General features: G+C 44.5%; 1 protein-coding gene across 6 annotated transcripts in view; it reads left to right on the top strand.

Moving 5' to 3' along the window:
* SEC31B (SEC31 homolog B, COPII coat complex component) overlaps window positions 1–20,902 on the top strand; it is a 127,513-nt gene that overhangs the window by 6,873 nt on the left and 99,738 nt on the right. For all 6 annotated transcript variants that reach the window (XM_044296837.1, XM_044296834.1, XM_044296836.1 and 3 more), the window contains exons 2-10: window positions 7,427–7,508; window positions 7,711–7,834; window positions 7,979–8,174; window positions 8,870–8,965; window positions 10,945–11,085; window positions 11,861–12,003; window positions 13,821–13,920; window positions 17,501–17,662; window positions 19,374–19,526. In XM_044296837.1, coding sequence (XP_044152772.1) covers window positions 7,427–7,508; window positions 7,711–7,834; window positions 7,979–8,174; window positions 8,870–8,965; window positions 10,945–11,085; window positions 11,861–12,003; window positions 13,821–13,920; window positions 17,501–17,662; window positions 19,374–19,526 — 1,197 coding nt within the window. The remainder of the gene's footprint in view (window positions 1–7,426; window positions 7,509–7,710; window positions 7,835–7,978; window positions 8,175–8,869; window positions 8,966–10,944; window positions 11,086–11,860; window positions 12,004–13,820; window positions 13,921–17,500; window positions 17,663–19,373; window positions 19,527–20,902) is intronic.

Here is a 20,902-nt window from a genome sequence, read left to right as displayed (position 1 = left end):
ACCATATTAGGCTTTGTTCACTTCGGAAAACGGAAAGGACGGATTTGTCACATAACTGAGCCGAACGGAGCCCACGGGCCCCATAGACTATAATGGGGTCCAATAGGTTTCCGCTCAGAAGAAGATTTTGGAGCGGAGACAAAAGTAGTGCATGGAGGACTTTTGTCTCCGCTTCAAAAATCTTCTGAGCGGAAACTTAACGAACCCCATTATAGTCTATAGGGCCCGTGGGCTCTGTTCGGCTCAGTCATGTGCCGAATCCGTCCTTTCCATTTTCCTGCCCGAGAACGGAAAGGCTGAACAGTGATGTGAACGAAGCCTTATGCATGCTCCAAGTTAGGAGGTTATTTTAATTGTGCTGCAGTGAAAAGAAGTGTTGAAGAAAAAAAATACCTGATTTTTTTTTTTTTTGTAAGAAGAACAATGAACTGTAATAAGGTGTGGTGATCTGTATTCTGTACGTCTCCATTCCCCATGTAGACAGTCCTGACAGGTTTTATTTACTGAGCAGAACTACCGGTACGTTGAATTAATTCACACTTTTTTTTTTTTTTGTACTTTTGGCAAGATTTTGTGATGTTTGCTGCAAAATAAAAAATACACTCTAACTTTTTTCTGCTGACCAGCCTTGATATACGTCCATGTTTGCACAGTAAAGTTTGGAGACAAACAGTTTATTAAAACCCCCATCCGAGTAGTGGAGAATCCTTCATAGAGAGTCCCTGGGAATGCTCCTTGCCACGTATGAAATTCCTTTAAAATATTTCTGTCTGCAGCACAAGCTCCTCCACCTTCAGTGACTCATACAGCAAGTCTGGACATTTCTTCAGTTTACGACTTCAGAAACGGGGCGTAAAACGCTGGTGGTTGTTGTCTTAATGTCTATACACCCATCATCACTGGAGGAAAATGTTCTGATTCAATTCTTCTTGGTCAGGACTTGCTACTCCTTTTTTCTTAGTGGCTAATTGTAATTTGTATTCACCAAGAATATGGGGTGGTGTTTTTGTTGCTGGCCTCCAGTTGGGGGAGGCTCCTGCTCCAGCCAGTTGTCCTCTAGCTAGACAGAGGACAGTTCTTAAGAGCCCGTTCAGACGGCCGAATAAACGGGTCCGCACCCGTTCAGCAATTTTGCGGAATGGCTGCGGACCCATTCATTTCAATAAGGCCGCAAAAGATGCAGACAGCACACAGTGTGCTGTCCGCATCCGTGGTTCCATTCCGCAGAAAGGATAGAGCGTTTCCTACTCTTGTCCGCAAGAATAGGCATTTTCTAATAAGGCATTTTCTGATCCGTATGACAAATGCATTGAGATGCCGGATCCGTCTCTCCGGTGTCATCTGGAAAAACGGATCCGGCATTTATTTTTTTTCTAATTTTTTTGCGGTCTGAGCATGCGAAGACCGCAATGCCTTATCCGTTTTGCCGGAACACTCTGGGCTGGATCCGGCATTAATGCATGTCAATGGGAAAAAATGTCATATGTGTTCCGGAATTTTGGACAGAGATAAAACCGCAGCATGCTGCGGTATTATCTCCGTCCTGAAAAGTCAAAATGACTGAACTGAAGACATCCTGATGCATCCTGAACAGATTACTCTCCATTCAGAATGCATTAGGATAAAACTGATCAGTTCTTTTCCGGTATTGAGTCCCTAGGACGGAACTCAGTGCCGGAAAAGATTACCGCTAGTGTGAAAGTACCCTAGCTGACTGGGAGGTAAAACAAATTCTATACAGCTCTTCCGTCCTCCAGGATTTGAAAGAATTGTAGTTTTCTTGACGGCTGATATCTCTTGACTGGTAAAAATGATCAGGCATGTTGGCTTGTAACTCTCCGTTCACATACGAATTCCTTTGTTTGTCGGAACCTGCTGTAGAAATTCTAGGGTGACCCTTGGATCTCTGCAATATGGATTTCCATTGAAGACAATGAGGTGTGGAATTTGGCGTTGTGTGTATATATACCAGATTTTTGTGGAAAGCTTGCTGTGTGAAGGACCCTTGGACAGCAGGTTTCTAGCCGTTTTGGTCATCCATTGCTCATGACAAGTGGCATTGATGATGCATGTGTACAGGGATTTATAAATTGCTAATCTACTTTTTTTCTACTGTGAAAGGTTTTATTAGTTTTTATTCAATACCTGTTTTAAAGAAGACAGATATTTAATTTTACATATATTGCTCCCTCGCCATCAGTATTCTAGTAGTGTAAGTTGTTACACCCTTAGGCCTCATGCACACGAACGTTGTTTTGGTCCGCATACGAGCCGCAGTATTTGCGGCTTGGATGCAGACCCATTCACTTCAATGGGGCCACAAAATATGCGTGCAGCATTCCGTGTGCTGTCCGCATCCGTTGCTCCGTTCCCTGGTCCGCAAAAAATATATAACCTGTCCTATTCTTGTCCGTTTTGCGGACAAGAATAGGCAGTTATATTAATGGCTGTCCATGCTGTTCCGCAAAATATTGCGGAACGCACTCAGACGGCATCCTTGTTTTGCGGATCCGCAATTTGCGGACCGCAAAACACACAACGGTCGTGTGCATGTAGCCTTAGGCTCCATTCACACGTCGGCAAAATGGGTCCGCATCCGTTCCGCAATTTTGCGGAACGGGTGCGGACCCATTTATTCTCTATGGGAACGGAATGGATGCGGACAGCACACAGTTTGCTGTCTGCAACCGCAATTGCGGAGCGCCGCCCCGATTTTCAGGTCCGCAGCTCTGCAAAAGATAGAACATGTCCTATTCTTGTCGCAGCTGCGGACAAGACTAGGCATTTCTATAGGGGTGCCGGGCGGGTGTGTTGTGGATCCGCAATTTGCAGGTCCGCAACACACCACGGATGTGTGAATGGAGCCTTACTCAATTGCATCTATGCATTTTGAACCTTTTCATTATGGGATCTGGTTATAGGATCTTAAGTCTGACATCTTGCTCTAATGTGTAAACAGGAACTCTGTCTCTCCAGTATGACTGACTACCTGTGAACTCATTGATGACATCATTACAACCAGGCTCCTCCATACCCTCCATGTTCCGCTGTATACCCCTCTATTCTGTTGAAGATATAATTCTCCCCCATCTAGAGGACCAGGAGTGCAGTTATATAATAGGCGAACGTATACAGCAATTAGCCACAGTTATATAAACCTCCTGACTCACACTGCCTGCCTTTACTATCTTTGTGTGCAGACTCTCCAGTGTAGTTCTATGGGATGTAGCTTCCCACTGGTCTCCCTGCCTCATACATGCAAGAGCTGATAGGGAGAGCGAGAGGGCAGACAGGCTGGAGACCCTGCAGTGCGAGAGGGACAGCAGCTTTGTCACTAAAATGTCTTGGCATTGTCGCAAGGCTCCAGCCCTCTGTCCCTGCAAAGCCAGGTATGATGGGAAATTTAGGAATTATTAGGAAAACCATATTTAGGCTCCATTCACACATCCGCAAATGGGTCTGCATTCGTTCCGCAATTTTGCGGAACGGGTGCGGACCCATTTATTTTCTATGGGGACGGAATGGATGCGGACAGCACACAGTGCCGATCTTCAGGTCCGCAGCTCCGCAAAAGATAGAACATGTCCTGTTCTTTTCCGCTTGCGGACAAGAATAGGCATTTCTATAGGGGTGCCGGGCGGGTGTGTTGCGGATCCGCAACACACCGCGGACGTGTGACTGGAGCCTTAAAGGGAGAGGAATAAGGATCGCAGACAACAAACAAATTACACATCAAATAAAACAGGTATACACAAGACCCTCTATCTTCTTCTCTATTAAAGGGCCATCCTGCACTATATAGGCAAAGAAAAACAAATCCCGGGGCTTCTTTAAACTCCAGATGTCTTACCTTTGCGTTGTGATAAGTCTGTGCCTAGCAACACTTTTATCAGCCTTGCTCTAAAGCTACTAGAGAGAGAAATCTTGCTGCCCTGATTTACCTTCTGACTTGTCATATAGATATCAAAAGACAACATGAAAGGAAAATTCCGAAATGCCTGATACTTGAGGGTATTTAGCGCTCTGGAAGAGGTGTGAAACTATGCACTCCGGCCTCGTGGAAATGTCACATAGATGGAAAAATTCTTGACATATTAGGTGCTATTTATTCCTAGCAGAAAATGCCTCCTTTGATAGGTTTTTACAGTAGGAGATGTTTTTATTATTTTATTTAGGGTACTTTCACACTTGCGTTTTTGGATTCCGGCAGGCAGTTCCGTATGCCAAGTTATGCAAACGGATACCATTTGTAGACTGATCTGGATGCGGATCCATCTCACAAATGCATTGCAATATCGGATCTGTCTCTCCGGTTGTCATCCGGAAAAACGGATCCAGTACTTATCTTTTTCACATTTTTAAAGGTCTGCGCATGCGCAGACCGCAAAGCTGGAACCGTTTTTCTGGATTAATGCATTTCAATGGAACATAATGCCGGATCTGGCATTCCGGCAAGTGTTTCGGAATTTTGGACGGAGAAAATACCGCAGCATGCTACGGTATTTTCTCAGTCTAAAAACCGTACAGTGACTGCACTGAAGACGTGGATTGCTCCCCATTCAGAATGCATTAGGATAAAACTGATCAGTTTTTTTTTCTGGCATAGAGCCCCTAGGACGGAACTCAATATGGGAAAAGAATAACGTTAGTGTGAAAGTACCCTTATGTGGCGGTGGCAGCAGCATGGCCTGTATTGCTGTGCAGGTCACATCAGTCCCTGTTGGGGCTCACTATCTAAATTCCAAATTAACAGACACCTGTGTCTTTTTGTAGTGTGGGAGTTAACGAGAGTTTCAAGAGAAAATCCACACAAATATGGGGAGAACATGCAAACTTTGGAGATGTTGACATTGGTTTGATTCATATCCAGGACCACAGTGCTAACCAGTGACCCACCATACTGCCTGTACTTTAGAAATTAGAGCGCAGCGTAGCTATTTATGTGAAACGTTTGGTCATATAATGGGGTAACTCAGTGGTTGAACATATTTCCTCCATTAACCTATATGTGTTTGAATTCACTAGTCGCGTTGTGTTTTTTTTTTTTCTCGGCTATTCACACTGTGGCGGTGTCATTGTCACATACATTGTGCAGTATTGTGTTAAGACCCCTTGCCAACCACTGTATATGTTTTGCGGCCTGAAAACACGGATACTGGCCTTGCACATGCCGCCATTTTTCCCCCTCTACCTTAACTGCACCCATGGAGAGGAGGATCCACCTCCAAGGACAGGAAACCTATAAAAAAGCTTTAGGACCTCCTCTGCCCTCAGTGTAGTTTCCGAGTTTTGAAGCCTAGAGATATGGTCAGGAATGTGGCAACACCTCCCGCTAGGAGAGTAGGGGAGTTACAGACCTTATAATGTGCTCAGCCTTAGGGTCCATTCACAAGTCCGCAACTGTTTTGCGGTCTGCAAATTGTGGATCCGCAAAACACAGACACCGGCCATGTACGTTCAGCATTTTGCGGACTGCACATGGCCAGCACTGTAATATAAATGCCTTTTCTTGTCCGTGGATGCGGACTAGAATAGGACATGCCCTATTTTTTTGCGGGGCCGTGGAATGAAAGTGCGGATGCTGACAGCACACAGTGTGCTGTCTGCATATTTTGCGGTCCCATTGAAAATGAATGGGTCTGCACCCGTTCCGCAAAGTTGCGGATCCATTTTGCGGACGTGTGAATGGACCCTTATACAGAGTTCAGAGATGATGGTGATCCTAAAACCTGATCCAGCCTTCTTACCCAAGGTAGTGTCTAGATCAGGCATGTCCAAACTGCGGCCCTCCAGCTGTTGCAAAACTACAACTCCCAGCATGCCCTAATAGCTGTAAGCTATCCAGGCATGCTGGGAGTTGTAGTTTTGGAACAGCTGGAAGGCCGCAGTTTGGACATGCCTGGTCTAGATAGATTCCATTGTTCACAAAAAGTGATACTGCCATCCTTTTGTGACGATTCCCACAATGAGAAAGAGAACTTACTTGCTTAGTTGTTAGGAGAGGTCTTCTGCAGTTCTCCTTTTTTTGTGACCAGAGGCCACTAAGGACTCTCTTGCAAGGTGGATTAGACAAACTATTTGTATGGTCTGTGAACTAGCAGGTTCTTCTCCACCAGCGGGGATTAAAGGGGTTATCTGATCCTGCAAACACTCTCTGAAATGCCCGGGACCCTCATACAGAGCATACCTACCTGGTCCCCAAAGCCTGTGTCCTTTCGGATCTCTCCACTGCCGCCGCTGTATCTTGTATCCGTACAGTTAACAACAAGAGGGGGGGGGCCCAGTTAATAGCAGGCCGCGACCGTGACCTTCCCCCTTGCATCACGTGTAACGTCACCCGTTGCGGCCTGCTATTGGCTGCACCCTCGATTGCCTGATGTGATCTGTACGTCAGGAAGATACAGCGGTGACCGTGCAGTGATCCGAAGGGATGCCGGTGTCTGGGACCAGTTATATATGTTCTGTATGAGGGACCCGGGCATTTCGGGGGATGTTTACAGGATCGGATAACCCCTTTAAGGTCCATTCCACCAGGGCCATGGCAGCCTTAAGGGCAGAAAAAGGCAATGCTTCTATTGACCAAATTTACAGGACAGCAGTCTGGTCATCTACCTTTTTTTTATCACTATAGGGACTTTCTGATGTTTCCTTTGGGCGTTAAGGATTTGCACGCGGTAGTCCCACCCTAATTTTTTGTTGTTATATCTCTGTGGATGCTGTCGTGGGAGAGGGGGAAAATGATAATTACTCACTAGTAATTTGATTTCCTCAAGCCCATGACGGCATCCTTTATATTCCCACTCTCTTTCTTCTTGATTGGCTTGAATAGTATTTGGTGGTGTACTGGTGTGTAGAAAAAATTATACATGTTTACACGGTGGTTAGCTTCTGGCCACTTGGTGATGGTATGTCACATTACTAACCATATCTCCAGGCTTCAAAACTTGGTCACTACACTGAGGGGAGAGGAGTCCCTAAAGTTTTTTTTTATAGGTTTCCTGTCCTTGGAAGCGGATCCTCCTCTCCGTAGATGCTGTCATGGGCTTGATCAAATCAATTTATCGGTGGGTCATTATCATTTGTTTCACCTCCTGTAGATATGTTCGGTTGTTATCTGCAAAATGGACAAGAGTAGGCCATGTTCTATCTTTTTTGTAGGGCCAAGGGACAGACTTAAGGATTCGGAAAGCAGACCAGTTGCTTTCTACGTTTTTTGTGTCCCCCATTGAAATTAATGGGCCTGCATCTGATCTGCAAAAAATAAGCATCGGATGCGGACCGCCAAAAATACAGTTGTGTGCATGAGCCCTAAGGATGGATAGTGAATCTTGGCATTATAAAGCAGGCTGAGCACAGGTCCTTGTTTATTCGGGCCATGGATTCCGGTTCTGAAAAATGGTTTACATTAATTTTTTTTGTACCATAGAAAATGAAGCTGAAAGAAATTGAACGATCTGCTGTCCAGTCCTGGAGTCCAGCCAAACAATACCCAATTTACTTAGCTACAGGTACGCTTTTATTTTACATGATATCATGTATTTATTCACTTCTACAACTACAAGTTTTGGTTGACTTCCCTATGATTGGTATCTTATAAGCTCCATAGTTTTGCTTAGTTATGGACTGTTCATAAACTGAATGAGTTCATGTTATTGTTCTGGAGGTCTCTGAAATGTGTGGTCTGTATAAACTGTTCTTCATTTCTTCAAGGTACATCTGCACAACAGCTTGATGCCTCCTTTAACACCAGTGCAGCCCTTGAGATATTTGAGGTGGATTTTGGGGACCCTCATCTTGAAATGAAAAGAAAAGGTGTCTTCCCAGCAGCCAACAGGTATAACATTCCCTGAGTTCCCCCCGAGGGTTTCTTGTGGTCATGTGTGGACAAACCTAGATCGTACAGAATGTGTTCTTGCATATATTGGTTTTCATTTAGAAAGCTTCAGCGTTGAGTTCCTATTTGACTTTCTCTTTTCAGGTTTCATAAGATTATCTGGGGCAGCTTTGAAGGAGATTCAGTCGGCCCTTCTGGAGTGATTGTGGGCGGTGGAGATAATGGAGAAATTACACTATACAGCACTTCACAAATATTAACATCTGGAAAAGAAACGGTTATCACAAAAAATGGGAAACATACAGGCCCTGTCCGTGCACTTGACCTAAACCCATTTCAGGTACTACAATCCCTTGACACCAATGATATTGCCATAAAACAGTGGGTGGATCTTAGCTATTCTGGTAAGTCTTTTTTTGCCATGTCAAGTTGGCAAGAATTGCTTTGGATGGTTAATTTGTGCAAAATATGGTAGCATTTACCATATTTTTCGCTCTATAAGACGTGGCTCATAAGATGCTCTTAGGTTTTAGAGGAGGACAATAAGGAAATATTTTTCATTTGACCTCAGGTCAGACCATCGATCAGACCCCCAATGTTAATCAATTAAACTATAGATTAGACTCTCAATCAGACTTTAGCTCAGACCCCAATGTGAATGACCTCAGATAAGAGCCCCATGCCTCTCATCAGCCCCCAGCCTTTGAGTCAGCCCCCATGCCACAGAGCACATAAATAAAAAACCCACTTACCTCTCCTGCTCCGGACGCCGCCACTCCTTTCTTCCTGCCACCGGATGTGCTGTGACCTGACATGTAGCCACTGCATAACCTCCGATACTAATGAGTCCTTCCTTAGTTTTCAACCCATAAGATGCAGGGACATTCCCCCCCCCCCCACTTTTTGGGGAAAAAAGGCATGTAATGGGGCGAAAAATACGGTACATAGGATTATGAGGCAATTAAGCCTTGAGATTTGCCGTCATAAGAAATGTGTAGGGACTCTTCTAAGCGTTCATGTCTTGTCCATTTACAGAATAATCTCCTGGCTTCTGGTGCCAATGATTCTGAAGTTTTCATTTGGGACCTAAATAATTTCAGCGTGCCAATGACCCCAGGAGCAAAATCTCAGGTAAGTAGTTAATGATGCTTAAGGCGTCTACCTTGTAAGAAGAAAGTAAAGTAGCCCCTATGTTACATTCACTTGTGGAAATCTAGAATGTAAGAGAATTCTAATAACTATGGTGAGTGGTCTTCTGAAATGCGTCAATGAAAGGGGTAAGTCCATTTCTAATGAATGGTTTTCTGCTTTTATAAAAAGGTTTCTCACCTATAAATGCTGTGTTAACTCCTTATAACGTGTGATATAATATTCCGCCATGTCCTGAGTGCTGAGACCCTTGAAAAGGGGAACTCTGGTCTTCCAAGTGTTTTGATAGCAGTACTCCCAGCACATCCTTCTCTCCATGGTTCATAGATCTGTGACCCTTCGGTCTTATTCACCTTCAATCAGTAGCAATGCTGTAGTGCCATTCAGTGAAAGGACTGACTGTTTTGCTTCCGCCTGCTGAAACCCTCACAATCACAGAAGTATCCAAACACCATGTCACTTTGGCTTCTGTCAAACTCCATTGGCATGATAGGAATTTGTGCACCTACTTCAGTGTCTTGGTTATTATGCTTACTGACCTCATAGTCAGGTAAATTTAAGGGGTTATCCCACCTTCGCTATGTATGCTTAGATCCCAATTGTCTGGCTTCACCCCTGGAGCCGACATCAATGTGGAGAACGGATGTCCTCCATACCATCTGATGGGGCGACCACCGATTCAGACAGAAAATAAAGAGGAAGGTAGCAACCCTTGTGTGCGTCTATTGATTCACTTCTATGGGAGTTACTGCAACAGTCAACCAGGACGGTTGGAGGAGGACTAGCATTATTACGCTGTGTGGCATATACTTGGATAGGCTATAAGCATCCAAGGTGAAAATCCCAGTGGTGTTATTGCTTACTATTAAAGGGGTTTTCAAGTTACCGATATTAATAACCTCAGGATAAGTCATCAATATCAGATCAGCGGAGGGCCGACTACTGGCACCGCTGCTGATCTGCTGTAGAAAGCAGAGCTTGTGTAAGCACCAAATTATCTTTACTATTTAGCTGCTCGCTGTCGCAATGAAGCAGCGAGCAGTGTAAATCACTTGACTGGAAAAGAGCAGTTGTAGTTACAATTACACTGCAGGTAAACAGTGAATGAGAACACAGCGCTAATATGTCTCATCAAACAGCTGATCGATGGGGCTACCTGGAGTCGGACCCCCAGTAATCTGATATTGATGACATCCTGAGTATAGGTCATCAATACTGGTAACCCGACAACCCCTTTAAAGAGTTTTCCAGGGGTAAGATATTAAAGACCTATCATTGAAATTGGTCATCAATATCTGAAAGTTGGGGTTTGACTCCTGGCACCACTACCATCAGCTGTTTGAAGAGGCCATGGTGCTCCATTGAGCACTGCGGCTTCTTGCTAGACCTGTGACATCATATTCAGTGGTCACATGGCCTACGTAAAACTCTGTGTCATTAAAGTGAATGGGCCTAGGCTACAATACCATACACAGCCCCTATACGATGTATGGCGTTGTGCTTGTCATCCGCTGTGGCCCTTTAATACAATTTATTGACCGGGATACCAGAGTCAGACCCCCACCATCAGATTTATGTATATGTATTCCTGTAAAATCCTTGTTAAATATGTTTTTTTTAACCAATATTTAAACAGAATTTGTCGTTATTAGATCTGTCTTATAATTGTAATTGCATGGGCACCAAAGCGACAAAGAATACCCTTCCTGTTGTGAAGTTGTATTGCATTTCGCTTGATCCGTTCAGCTCTAAAGAATGTCATATATCTGTTTTTTAGCGCTACTGATTGGCTGTCAGGTCCAAATTTTTGGGGGGTATTTAGTAGGTGTAATTGCATCCACTAGTATGAAACAAGTGTCCTTATATACTTAAAGGGATGAGTGATGTATTACAGTAGGAAAAACATGCATTCCTTCTCTTCCTTTTTATTAAAGCCACTTATAATAATTTAATATTTTCAGCCTGTAGAAGACGTCAGTGCTATTTCCTGGAACCAGCAGGTCCAACATATATTATCGTCTGCTCACCCTAGTGGTAAAGCTGTGGTATGGGACCTCCGTAAGAATGAACCGGTCATTAAAGTTAGTGACCACAGTAACCGGGTAAGTGCATGGCCACCCAAAAAAAGTTCAATGCTTGAAAGATGCTTCATCACAGAATTTCCCTGCTCAGCGATGCTCTTGGCGCCTGCTCGAGAGCGGAGGGCTCTTCCATTAGAAGGGTTGTCCAAGTTATTTTTATTGATTACCTCAGATCAGCAGGGGTCCGACACACTGCACCCCCCGCCGATCAGCTGGTTGAAGAGAAGGTGCATGCCTTGCCAACGCATCCTTCTCTTCATTGTTGTCTGCTTGCCATCACAACAGCAGCGGTGAGCTAATGTAATTAAAAGAAGCCGTCCTATTCACTTCAATGGGACTTCTGCTGGGTGTCGAACCTATGCATGGGGATAGGTCTTTGATTAAAATAACTCGGACAATCCCTTTAACTCAGAATTCCATAACAGGGTATATGACAATGGAACAACCGCTTCAAGGCAGCATGAAAAACTTCTGTTGATCAAGAATACATCACTTTGTGGGGAGAACAGATGTATCAACCGAACTTCTGATTGATCAGACTTTTGAATCTGTTTGATCAGTAAGTTTATGGCTGCTGTTAGACCTTCATTGCCGTTTTCAGACATGAACATGGTGAACCTCGTTACACCGGAGATATCCATCCGAGCCTGTATCTGGCACGAGATTTCATGTTCTCTGTAAAACGGACATCAGAAAAAGCCATTAGATAGTCCAGGCAGCCCCTTTAATCCATGTAGTGACTGTTTTCTGTAAACCGCTTATGCGGAGGTTCTGCATTATTATTTTTTCCCCCAAGATGCACCTTTCAGGGATGTTGTGGCACCCAGAGATAGCGACTCAGCTAGTCCTTTCTTCTGAAGATGATCGCCTACCAGTCATTCAAGTTTGGGATCTGCGCTTTGCTAGTTCCCCACTGAAAATGCTAGAGAATCATAAAAGGTAAAGATTGGTGCATCCACTTTTCTCCACAGGTATACAATCCATCCTTTGTATTGCATTAGAATTGATGATATATTAGGTTTGCAATATTTTACTTATGTAGTTTAACCTGTTTCATGACCAAGGGAGTTTTAGGCCTTCATACCATTAGGACTTAAAATCGGAGTGATTTTTCATTTTATGTCTTTTGGTCTTATTTAATGGGAAAATAATTTATATTTTTTTTACTCGTTGTATCTTAACTCCTTCCTGCACCACTCTATACTAAGGAGCTATGCCTGCACCATCCGCTGAGGCTGTCAGCAGTAAAATACAGCTGCCACCCTTCTGTAATCACTATGTTGTCAGACATTTTTTTTAAATTTCTTTTATTATTTATTTCTTTAACTTTTTTCCCCCCACAGTTACGACATAAGGCTACTTTCACACTAGTGTTGTTTAAATCCAGTGTTCAATTCCGACACCGGAACTGCCCGCCGGATCCGGAAAACGGATTACATTTGAATCCTGATCAGGATTTTGATCACAATGAAAAAATGCATTGGAAAAAACGGATCCGCCATTTATGGACTTTAACTTTTTTTTCACATTTTTCGGGTTTAACATGCAAAAGCCGGATCCGGTTTGACTGAACACACAGCGCCGGATCCGGCGTTAATGCAAGTCAATGGGGAAAAAGGCCAGATCCGGCGTTCAGTCAAAGTGTTCAGGATTTTTGTCCGGACGTAAAAATGCAACATGCTACGGTTTTCTGAAAAGCCTGATCAGTCAAAAAGACTGAACTGAAGACCTCCTGATGCATCCTGAACAGATTACTCTCCATTCAGAAGGCATTAGGATAAAACTGATCAGTTCTATTCCGGATTTGAGCCCCTAGGACGGAACTCAGCGCCGGAAAAGAAAAACGCTAGTGTGAAAGTAGCCTAAGACAAAAAATTGAACAATTAAACACATAAAAAAGATTTATTTATTTATATATATATATATATATATATATATATGAAATACAATAAAAATTTATAAAAAAATAAAGTCCCCCCCCCCCTCTCTCTCCACCCCCAGATCTCATGTCCCACCGCCCTATCTCAGTACAGTTCACATCCTCAGATCGATTAACTGAAAAGAGTCACAAACGGTTACGTCCATCAGGATTCAAAACTATTCACTATAGGATAGAGCTCAAACTAAGATAAAATAAAAAAAACTATTTTTTTTTGCCTCTAATCCTGAACAACAGTGAGCCACACTCCGCGCTTCAACTCTTCAGCACACCTTTTTCTCATCAGGTGTGGGTTGATATTATGGCACACTTATGTAGAGTGTAACTCTATACTCTGCTGAGCTGACCTAGTGCTCACTTAGATCATTAGCAATATAGAATTGCAAGACAGTGATCCCCTATGTGTCTGGCACACAGATTTTTTTTTCTCACGTTACACTACAAAAATTGCGACACCAAGTGATAAAAAAGGCATATGCCCCCAAAATAGTACCAATCTAACATTCACCTTATCCCGCATGGTAGTCCAGGGGTATGCGTGCACTAGCGCCAGCACGGATCTGACAGGCTGTTCACCAGCCGGAACAGCCTGCCGGAGTTCCTTGCCGCTAGTATGAGAGTACCCTAAATCTTTTCTGCACAGGGATTCTGACCACGGAAGGAACCATGCCATTACCTCATTCATGCACTTGGCGTTTGACCTGCCCTGCAGTTACATGGGCAGACACATGAATCGGATGATGAAACGTTTGTGATCAGTTACATGTTAATGTTTCTCTCCCTACGTCTGATTATAGTCTTGTATTTTTCCACACAGGGGTATTCTGTCGATTTCATGGAGCAGAGATGACCCAGAATTACTTCTCAGTAGTTCTAAAGATCATCGTATATTATGCTGGAATCCAAGCACAAGTGAGGTTAGATATTCTTTGTATTCATTTCATTATGGCGCTGTGTACAGTATAGCACAGTAAAGGTGAAAGGTAAGGAGAATCTGGCCATAACTGAGGAGTCCTCTAGGACTCCTGAAGCCTCTGTGTATTAACCCTCTCAGGACCAAGCTTATTGTCATCTGGAAACTCAGTTAAACCAGGCACAATGGGGGTCATTTATGAACAGTTTTATGTCTATTTTTGGCGTTAAATTGTCACATGAACCCTTTTTAAATGCTCATGCGACAATATTTGTTGCAGGGGCGTTTTTACGCTGCGGGAATGTTGAGGGAGTGGTGGGAACCAGGCATATTTACTAATTTTGCTCCAGGAATATGGCGCTAAAGTTGGCAAAACAAAAAAAAAAGTTGTCCTTGCATCTGCTTTCCGGCAAGCGCAAAGACTACCAAAGATGCGCCTAATTTATGACTAGGCGCACGCCCATCATAAATCTGACGCATCTTCCGTCGGCATAAAATGAACAAAAATGACGGTCTTGATAAATGAGCCCCAATATCTTGGATGCGATGATGCCATTCACTTATGGTACGGCTACCCTGCGACAGAAACGGCAGAAAAGTGGTGTGACACAAGAGGCTATGGCTGCATAGTGACATTTCATATAATGTATTGAGACTGCGATTCGCGGGATGCTGCCTGTCAGATTGCAACACTATTGAAATGCATCATATGAAATGTCACGCAACTTTCTACTTGTGCAACACGTCGCCGTGTATCCGTACCCTTAGGCTACTTTTCCACTGGTGTTAAGCTTTTCTAGAGGTCTGGCCGCAGCACTGCAAACATGCTGAGAGGCGGCCAGACAAAAGCCGCAGTGTGCAGCTGAATGGGGCAGGGTGGACTTCCAGCAGCACACGTGTGCAAACGGTAGTACATATCCGGCAGGCTGTTCCCCTGCTGGAAAAGCTTAACGCCAGTGTGAAACTGACCTTAGTGATCCGTTGCTTCATTCTGGAGAAAATCCATATGAAAATGAGCAGTTAAGTGCACTGAGGGCGGGCCCAAGCCACTGTGTGCACTTTTGTTCCTTCTGCTTCCTCCGCCAGCCCCTCCCTTTCCTTGATTGACAGAGCTAGGTTCATATTCATCTAACGTGACCCTGTCAGTCAAAAGGAGGGTCTGGCAGAAGGAGCAGGGGTGCATAGACTGGCTTGGGCCGCCTTCATTGCAGTTAGCTCATTTGCATATGGATTAAAAGTGTTTTTTATCCAGACTGAAGCCATGCATCACTAAGTTAAAGGTTTTATTACATTTGTTGCCATTGCACTTAGAGGCTCAGCTCGCTCTGCAACTGCCGCACCCTCTGCACTTTGATTGACAGGGCCAGGCAGTGAAAACGTGAGCAACCCTGGTCTAAAAGTCATTGAAAGTGCAGGGGGTGTGGCAGCTGCAAAGAGAGAGCTGGCCTCTAGGTGTAACGGCTCCTCCCCCATTGCTCCTAGAGTCTAATTTGCATATATAGAAACATAATTTTTCTCAGCAATGCGGGCACATATGAACATGGGACCGGCACAGATGCCTTCAACTGCCAAGCTGCACATGTAACAGGCCAGCCAGTTTCATATGAACAAATCTGCTGACAGAGAATGACATGAATCGTGCTGTGCTAGTGGCATCTAAGTGTCTGGGGTTGAAAAATTATCTGACTGGGCATCTTGTATACCAATTAAACGTAACATGACAGCAGTTGATATCAGCAGTTCAATAATGCACAGCATTGGTCAACATTCACAGAAAGCACTGTTATGTCGTAAATGAAAGAGGACCTTTCATCGGTTTACTTATAGGAGCTAATACCGAGCATCTGAACAGGGGGCATCTCCTTCTCCCTGGCTGTGAGGTTCTCCGATGTGATTGGACAGCGCTACAGCCAAGGAGAAGGAGATGCCCATTGAGAAATCCTGGCGTCTTCTCCCTGTTCAGATGCTCGGTATTAGCATAATGAGCGCGAAAACTTCAGGAAGGCGCAGCGGCCGTAGGAGCGATGTTTAAAAAAATAAAATAAAATATATGTAGAGTATGTTTCGTGACACAACCGCTTTATGCAAAAAATCACTGAGAAGGCTTTCACATTAAGGGCTCGTTCACACGAACGTAATTTGCGTTCCGTATACAGGCCGTTTTTAGCGTTCCACATACGGTACGTATACGGAACCATTCATTTCAATGGGTCCGCAAAAGATGCGGAGAGTGCTGTCCGCATCCGTGGCCCCGCAAAAAGGATGAGGCATGTCCTATTCTTGTCCGTTTTGAGGACAAGAATAGGCATTTCTATAATGGCCTCCTGTTCCGTTCCGCAAATTTGCGGAGGGCACACAGGCGGCATCCATTTTTTGCGGATCGCAATTTGCAGACCGCAAAAAACAGCAGGGTCGTGTGAACAAGCCCTTAGGCTGGATACATACAGAGCTAGTTTGTGGTGTTTTTCATTTGTTTTTGCATTTTCGGTGCCATTTTTTGCACAGATGTTAGCAGAAAGTCTAGGGGATAAATGTTTTTTTTTTTTTAACGGGCACTAAAGGCGTTTTCCAGCGTTAAAAAAGTGGCTGCGTAGTGGGAGTGACTTAAAAATAAGAACAGGGACAAAAAAGTCTTAGGGTCTATTCACACGTCCGCAAAATGGGTCCGCATCCGTTCCGCAATTTTGCGGAACGGGTGCAGACCCATTCATTTTCAATGGGGCCGGAATGTGCTGTCTGCATCCGCATTTGCAAAAAAATAGAACATGTCCTATTCTTGTCCGCAATTGCGGGCAACATTAGTCATTTTCTATTATAGTGCCGGCGATGTGAGGCCCGCAAATTGCGGAATGCACATTGCCAGTGTCCGTGTTTTGCGGATCCGCAAAACACTTACGGACGTGTGAATGGACCCTTACTGCTGCTGTTCCAGCACTGCCCAGGTTCCCCATTACTCTGTACTTCCTGCTCTCACTACTAAACAGAGAAAGTGTCTGGAAATGCCCTCAGCCAAGCGTTGCCCTGCCTCAGCCATTGATTGGCAGATTCGGCATTTCCTGTGTGCCAGGATAGGAACAGGAAGTTGGGACATGGCTAGCAGCTGGGCCTCGGAGAGGTGAGCATCTGTACTTATGTTTCTAAGCCACTCTAAGGATTCCTGAATTGGGGACTGCAAATTGTGGTCCCCAATGCACGGGCACTCTCAACTGAAATGGGTCCGCGATCCGTCCACATCGCAAAAAAATAGAGCATGTTTTTTTGCTGTGCAGAGGCACGGACTGAAATGCCATGGAAGTGTGCTCCGTAGTGCTTCCTTGGCCTTCTGAATTGTGGACCCATTCAAGTGAATGGGTCTGCATCTGTGACACACGGCCTGTGCCCATATATTGCGGACTCAATGTTTGCGGGCCACAATAGGGGCATGGCCAGCACACATTTGTGTATATGCTAGAAGCTATAATAAAAATTTGACTCTGAAGCATGGGATGTAGATGCAAATATTAACCCTCTTCTCTTCCTTATTTGTATTGTTGGATAGTATGTCAATTTTAACCCTTGATTTCTGTTTGCACTTCTAAATGTAGGTGGTATATGAGCTGCCGGTTGGAAATCAGTGGTGCTTTGATGTCCAGTGGTGCCCACGGAATCCATCAGTGTTCTCTGCTGCATCCTTTGATGGTTGGGTCAGTGTGTACTCTGTCATGGGAGGAAGCCTTGAAGCTCAGCAGAGGAGCCAAGCTGAAAGGGTGTGTCCCAGCTTGTACCTGGTTTAGTCATATTGAAACCTGCCTAATGTTGTAATGGTGATGTATAAATACTTTCTTCATGGTACAATCTTCTAACGAGGCAGAAGCAAAGATTTGGTTGATTTCTCCTTTCGTGACTTGTCAGATTCAGCTGTTGGTGCTGTATGCAACAGAATGCCCACCAAGGTCATTTTCTAAGGGGCAGAAATAATTAGTAGGGCATTCCACGTAAACATGACCTCTTCCCTCTAATGGTTACCCCTAGAAGGACTACATTGGTGGTGCGTGCTGTCCATTTTGAGGGACCATTAAACTAGCTGATATGCAGCTTGGGAGGCAGTTTTCACAGAACTCATCGGGGCAGATTTGCAAAAGAAAATGCACCGGTTTTTGGCATAATTTGCAACAAACTTATGTGCATGCTTTGCATCACTTTTATTAACACTTTTCTAAGATTTTTCCACCTCGTCCGACAAGGGGCGTGGCTGAACTAGAAACAGCGCGGTTTAAATGCGACCCCTGTGCGCTAAAAATGCACCCAAATTTTGGTCTAGGTTTGGAGTAAAACTACATTAACTTATTTGTGGTCTAGACAACAGTTTTTTGGCACACAGACAACGTGATGGCATAAATCTGGAGCAGGATTTACAACACTCCGAATTTACAAAGGCCCATGTGCCAGAGTAGCAAACTTGTCCAAAATGAATGCCTTAGCCCTTATTCACACATCAGTGTTTGGTCAGTGATTTCTATCACTGATTTTGAGCCAAAACCAGGTGCAGATGTGAAAGAGCCCTTATACCTTAAGGCCTCATGCACACGACTGTTCAGTTTTTTGCTGTCCACAAATTGCGGATCCGCAAAACACAGAAGCTGCCCATGAGCCTTCCGCAATTTGCGGAACGAAACAGGCGGCCCATTGTAGAAATGCCTATTCTTGTCCGCAAAACGGACAAGAATAGGACATGTTTTTTTGTGGGGCCACGGAACGGAGCAACGAATGCGGACAGCACACTGAGTGCTGTCCGCATCTTTTGCAGCCCCATTGAAGTGAATGGGTCCGCACCCGAGCTGCAAAAACTGCGGCTCAGATGCGGACCAGAACAACGGTCATGTGCATGAGGCCTTAGTCTGTGGAGGCTCCACTCTTGGTTTTGGTCTACAATCACTGATGGAAATTGCTGACCTAAACACTGACGCGTGAATGAGGCTTAAGACTGTGATTCGTGTAAAGTACAACGCTATTAGCGAATGAACTTTGCCTGGTGGCAGCAATATCTAGTTTAGCAACATGGACTTGTTTTATGCTTATTGTTCCACTACGTTCAAGAGACAAATGAAAGGTACATTTAGTAATGTGTTACATTTTGGCATGGACTTGGACCATTGGTGATGTGCCCTATGCACCATCATGTCTTGATTGGTGAAGCTTCAGTAGAAAAAAACACTTGAGAAGCCGTGGTTTATATTATACTGATGTCAAATTCCCTATCCCCATGTTCCTGAATGTGATGTGATAAGAACTTTTTACTCGACAAGTGGAATTTCTGCCGTGTTCTCTGTGCTAGTTTCAAGAACATGCTTGTGGCCGACTGAAGTGGTCCTTGTGTTGCCTCTGTCCTTTATTTTGATCTGAGCTTTTGCATAAAAGTGTCATCGTAGCATACTCTGTTCTAAAATGATTGTGGCTTTTCTACTTATCTGTTTTTAGATCTCTTCCTCTTTCAACAACTTAGATCCATTTGGGACAGGACAGCCTCTACCTCCCCTCCAAGTGCCACAGCAGGCCCCGCAGACCACTGTTATTCCTCCCTTGAAAAAGCCTCCTCGCTGGATTAGAAGACCAGTCGGGGTTTCTTTTGCGGTAAGCTAGTTTTATAATACATAATATGTTTTTTTTCTGACTGACTCTTTTAGGCTACTTTCACATCTGCGTTTTTGTTGGATCCGTCATGGATCAGCAAAAGCGCTTCTGTCATTATAATACAACCGTCTGCATCTGTTATGAACGGATCCGGTTGAATTATCTCTAAAATAGCCATGACAGATCCGTCTCTAAAATCATTGTAAGTCAATAGGGGACGGTTCCGTTTTCTTTTGTGTCAGATCCGTCCCCATTGACTTACATTGTGTGTCATGATGGATCTGCCTTGTTCCGCATCCCAGGATGCACTCAAAAACGCTGCTTGCAGCACTTTTGTATACGTCATGGAAAACGGAACGGAATACATTCTGGCGCATTCCGTTTCGTTCAGTTTTGTCCCCCATTGACAATGAATAAGGACAAAACTAAAGCGGTTTCCCCCGACATTGAGATCCTATGACGGATCTCAATAGCAGAAAGGGAAAGCGCAGATGTGAAAGAGTAGCCTTAGGGTCCATTCACACATCCGTAGTGCATTACGGATCAGCAGTACACCCGGCAGGCACCCCCATAGAGCTGCCTATTCTTGTCCACAATTGCAGACAAGAATAGAACATGTTCTATTTTTTTCGGGAGCCGCGGGCTGGAAGATCGGGGATGCCCTCCGGAAATGCGGATGCGGACAGCACACTGTGTGCTGTCCACATCTCTTCCTCCCCCATAGAGAATGAATGGGTCCAGATTCGCGAAACGCATCCGGACCCATTCTACGGACGTGTGAATGGACCCTTATGCTGTTAATTTCTAGCAGCTCTGTCCTGATATTCAGGAGCTTCTGGCCTTCTTTACACCTTGCCATTGTGACAGTTTTTCTAACTGTATTTGCATCATGGAGGGCTGAAAGCCAGGAGCTCATGAATATTCAGGGATCATTGTCATGCGCTGGAGCCGCTCAGTACAGGATTTTAGCAAAAAGGCTGGGTCATTTAAAGAAAACGAGCCAGCATTATGCTAAGGGGATCTGACATCTGTTTATATTGCCCTTAGTTAGGACACCATAGAACTGGCGACAGATTCCTTTTATTTTTCATTTACTGGCCAGATACCAAATTCAGCAGGACTGGCTGACCATGGAGGCTCCCTGACAGCTCCCAATGGCGCAGATATGTGGGAGGTAACCGTCCAATCCTTTTGTTCTTCGGGGGGTAAGCTACTGCCAGAGTTGTCTGGCTGCAGCTTTCTCCTAGTTTAGGACATATGCCCAGCCTAGTGCACGTGTATGGAGAGGTCATGTGGCTGTCTGCTACCCAATGTGTTTGGCCTGTTATCAAAGAGTCCACATTGCGTTATTAACTTCTGTAGTATTTCCTGAGGTA

This window comes from Bufo gargarizans, chromosome 6 (assembly GCF_014858855.1).
Source record: "Bufo gargarizans isolate SCDJY-AF-19 chromosome 6, ASM1485885v1, whole genome shotgun sequence".
Taxonomy (NCBI): Eukaryota; Metazoa; Chordata; class Amphibia; order Anura; family Bufonidae; genus Bufo; species Bufo gargarizans.
This window is presented reverse-complemented; position numbering and strand designations above follow the sequence as displayed.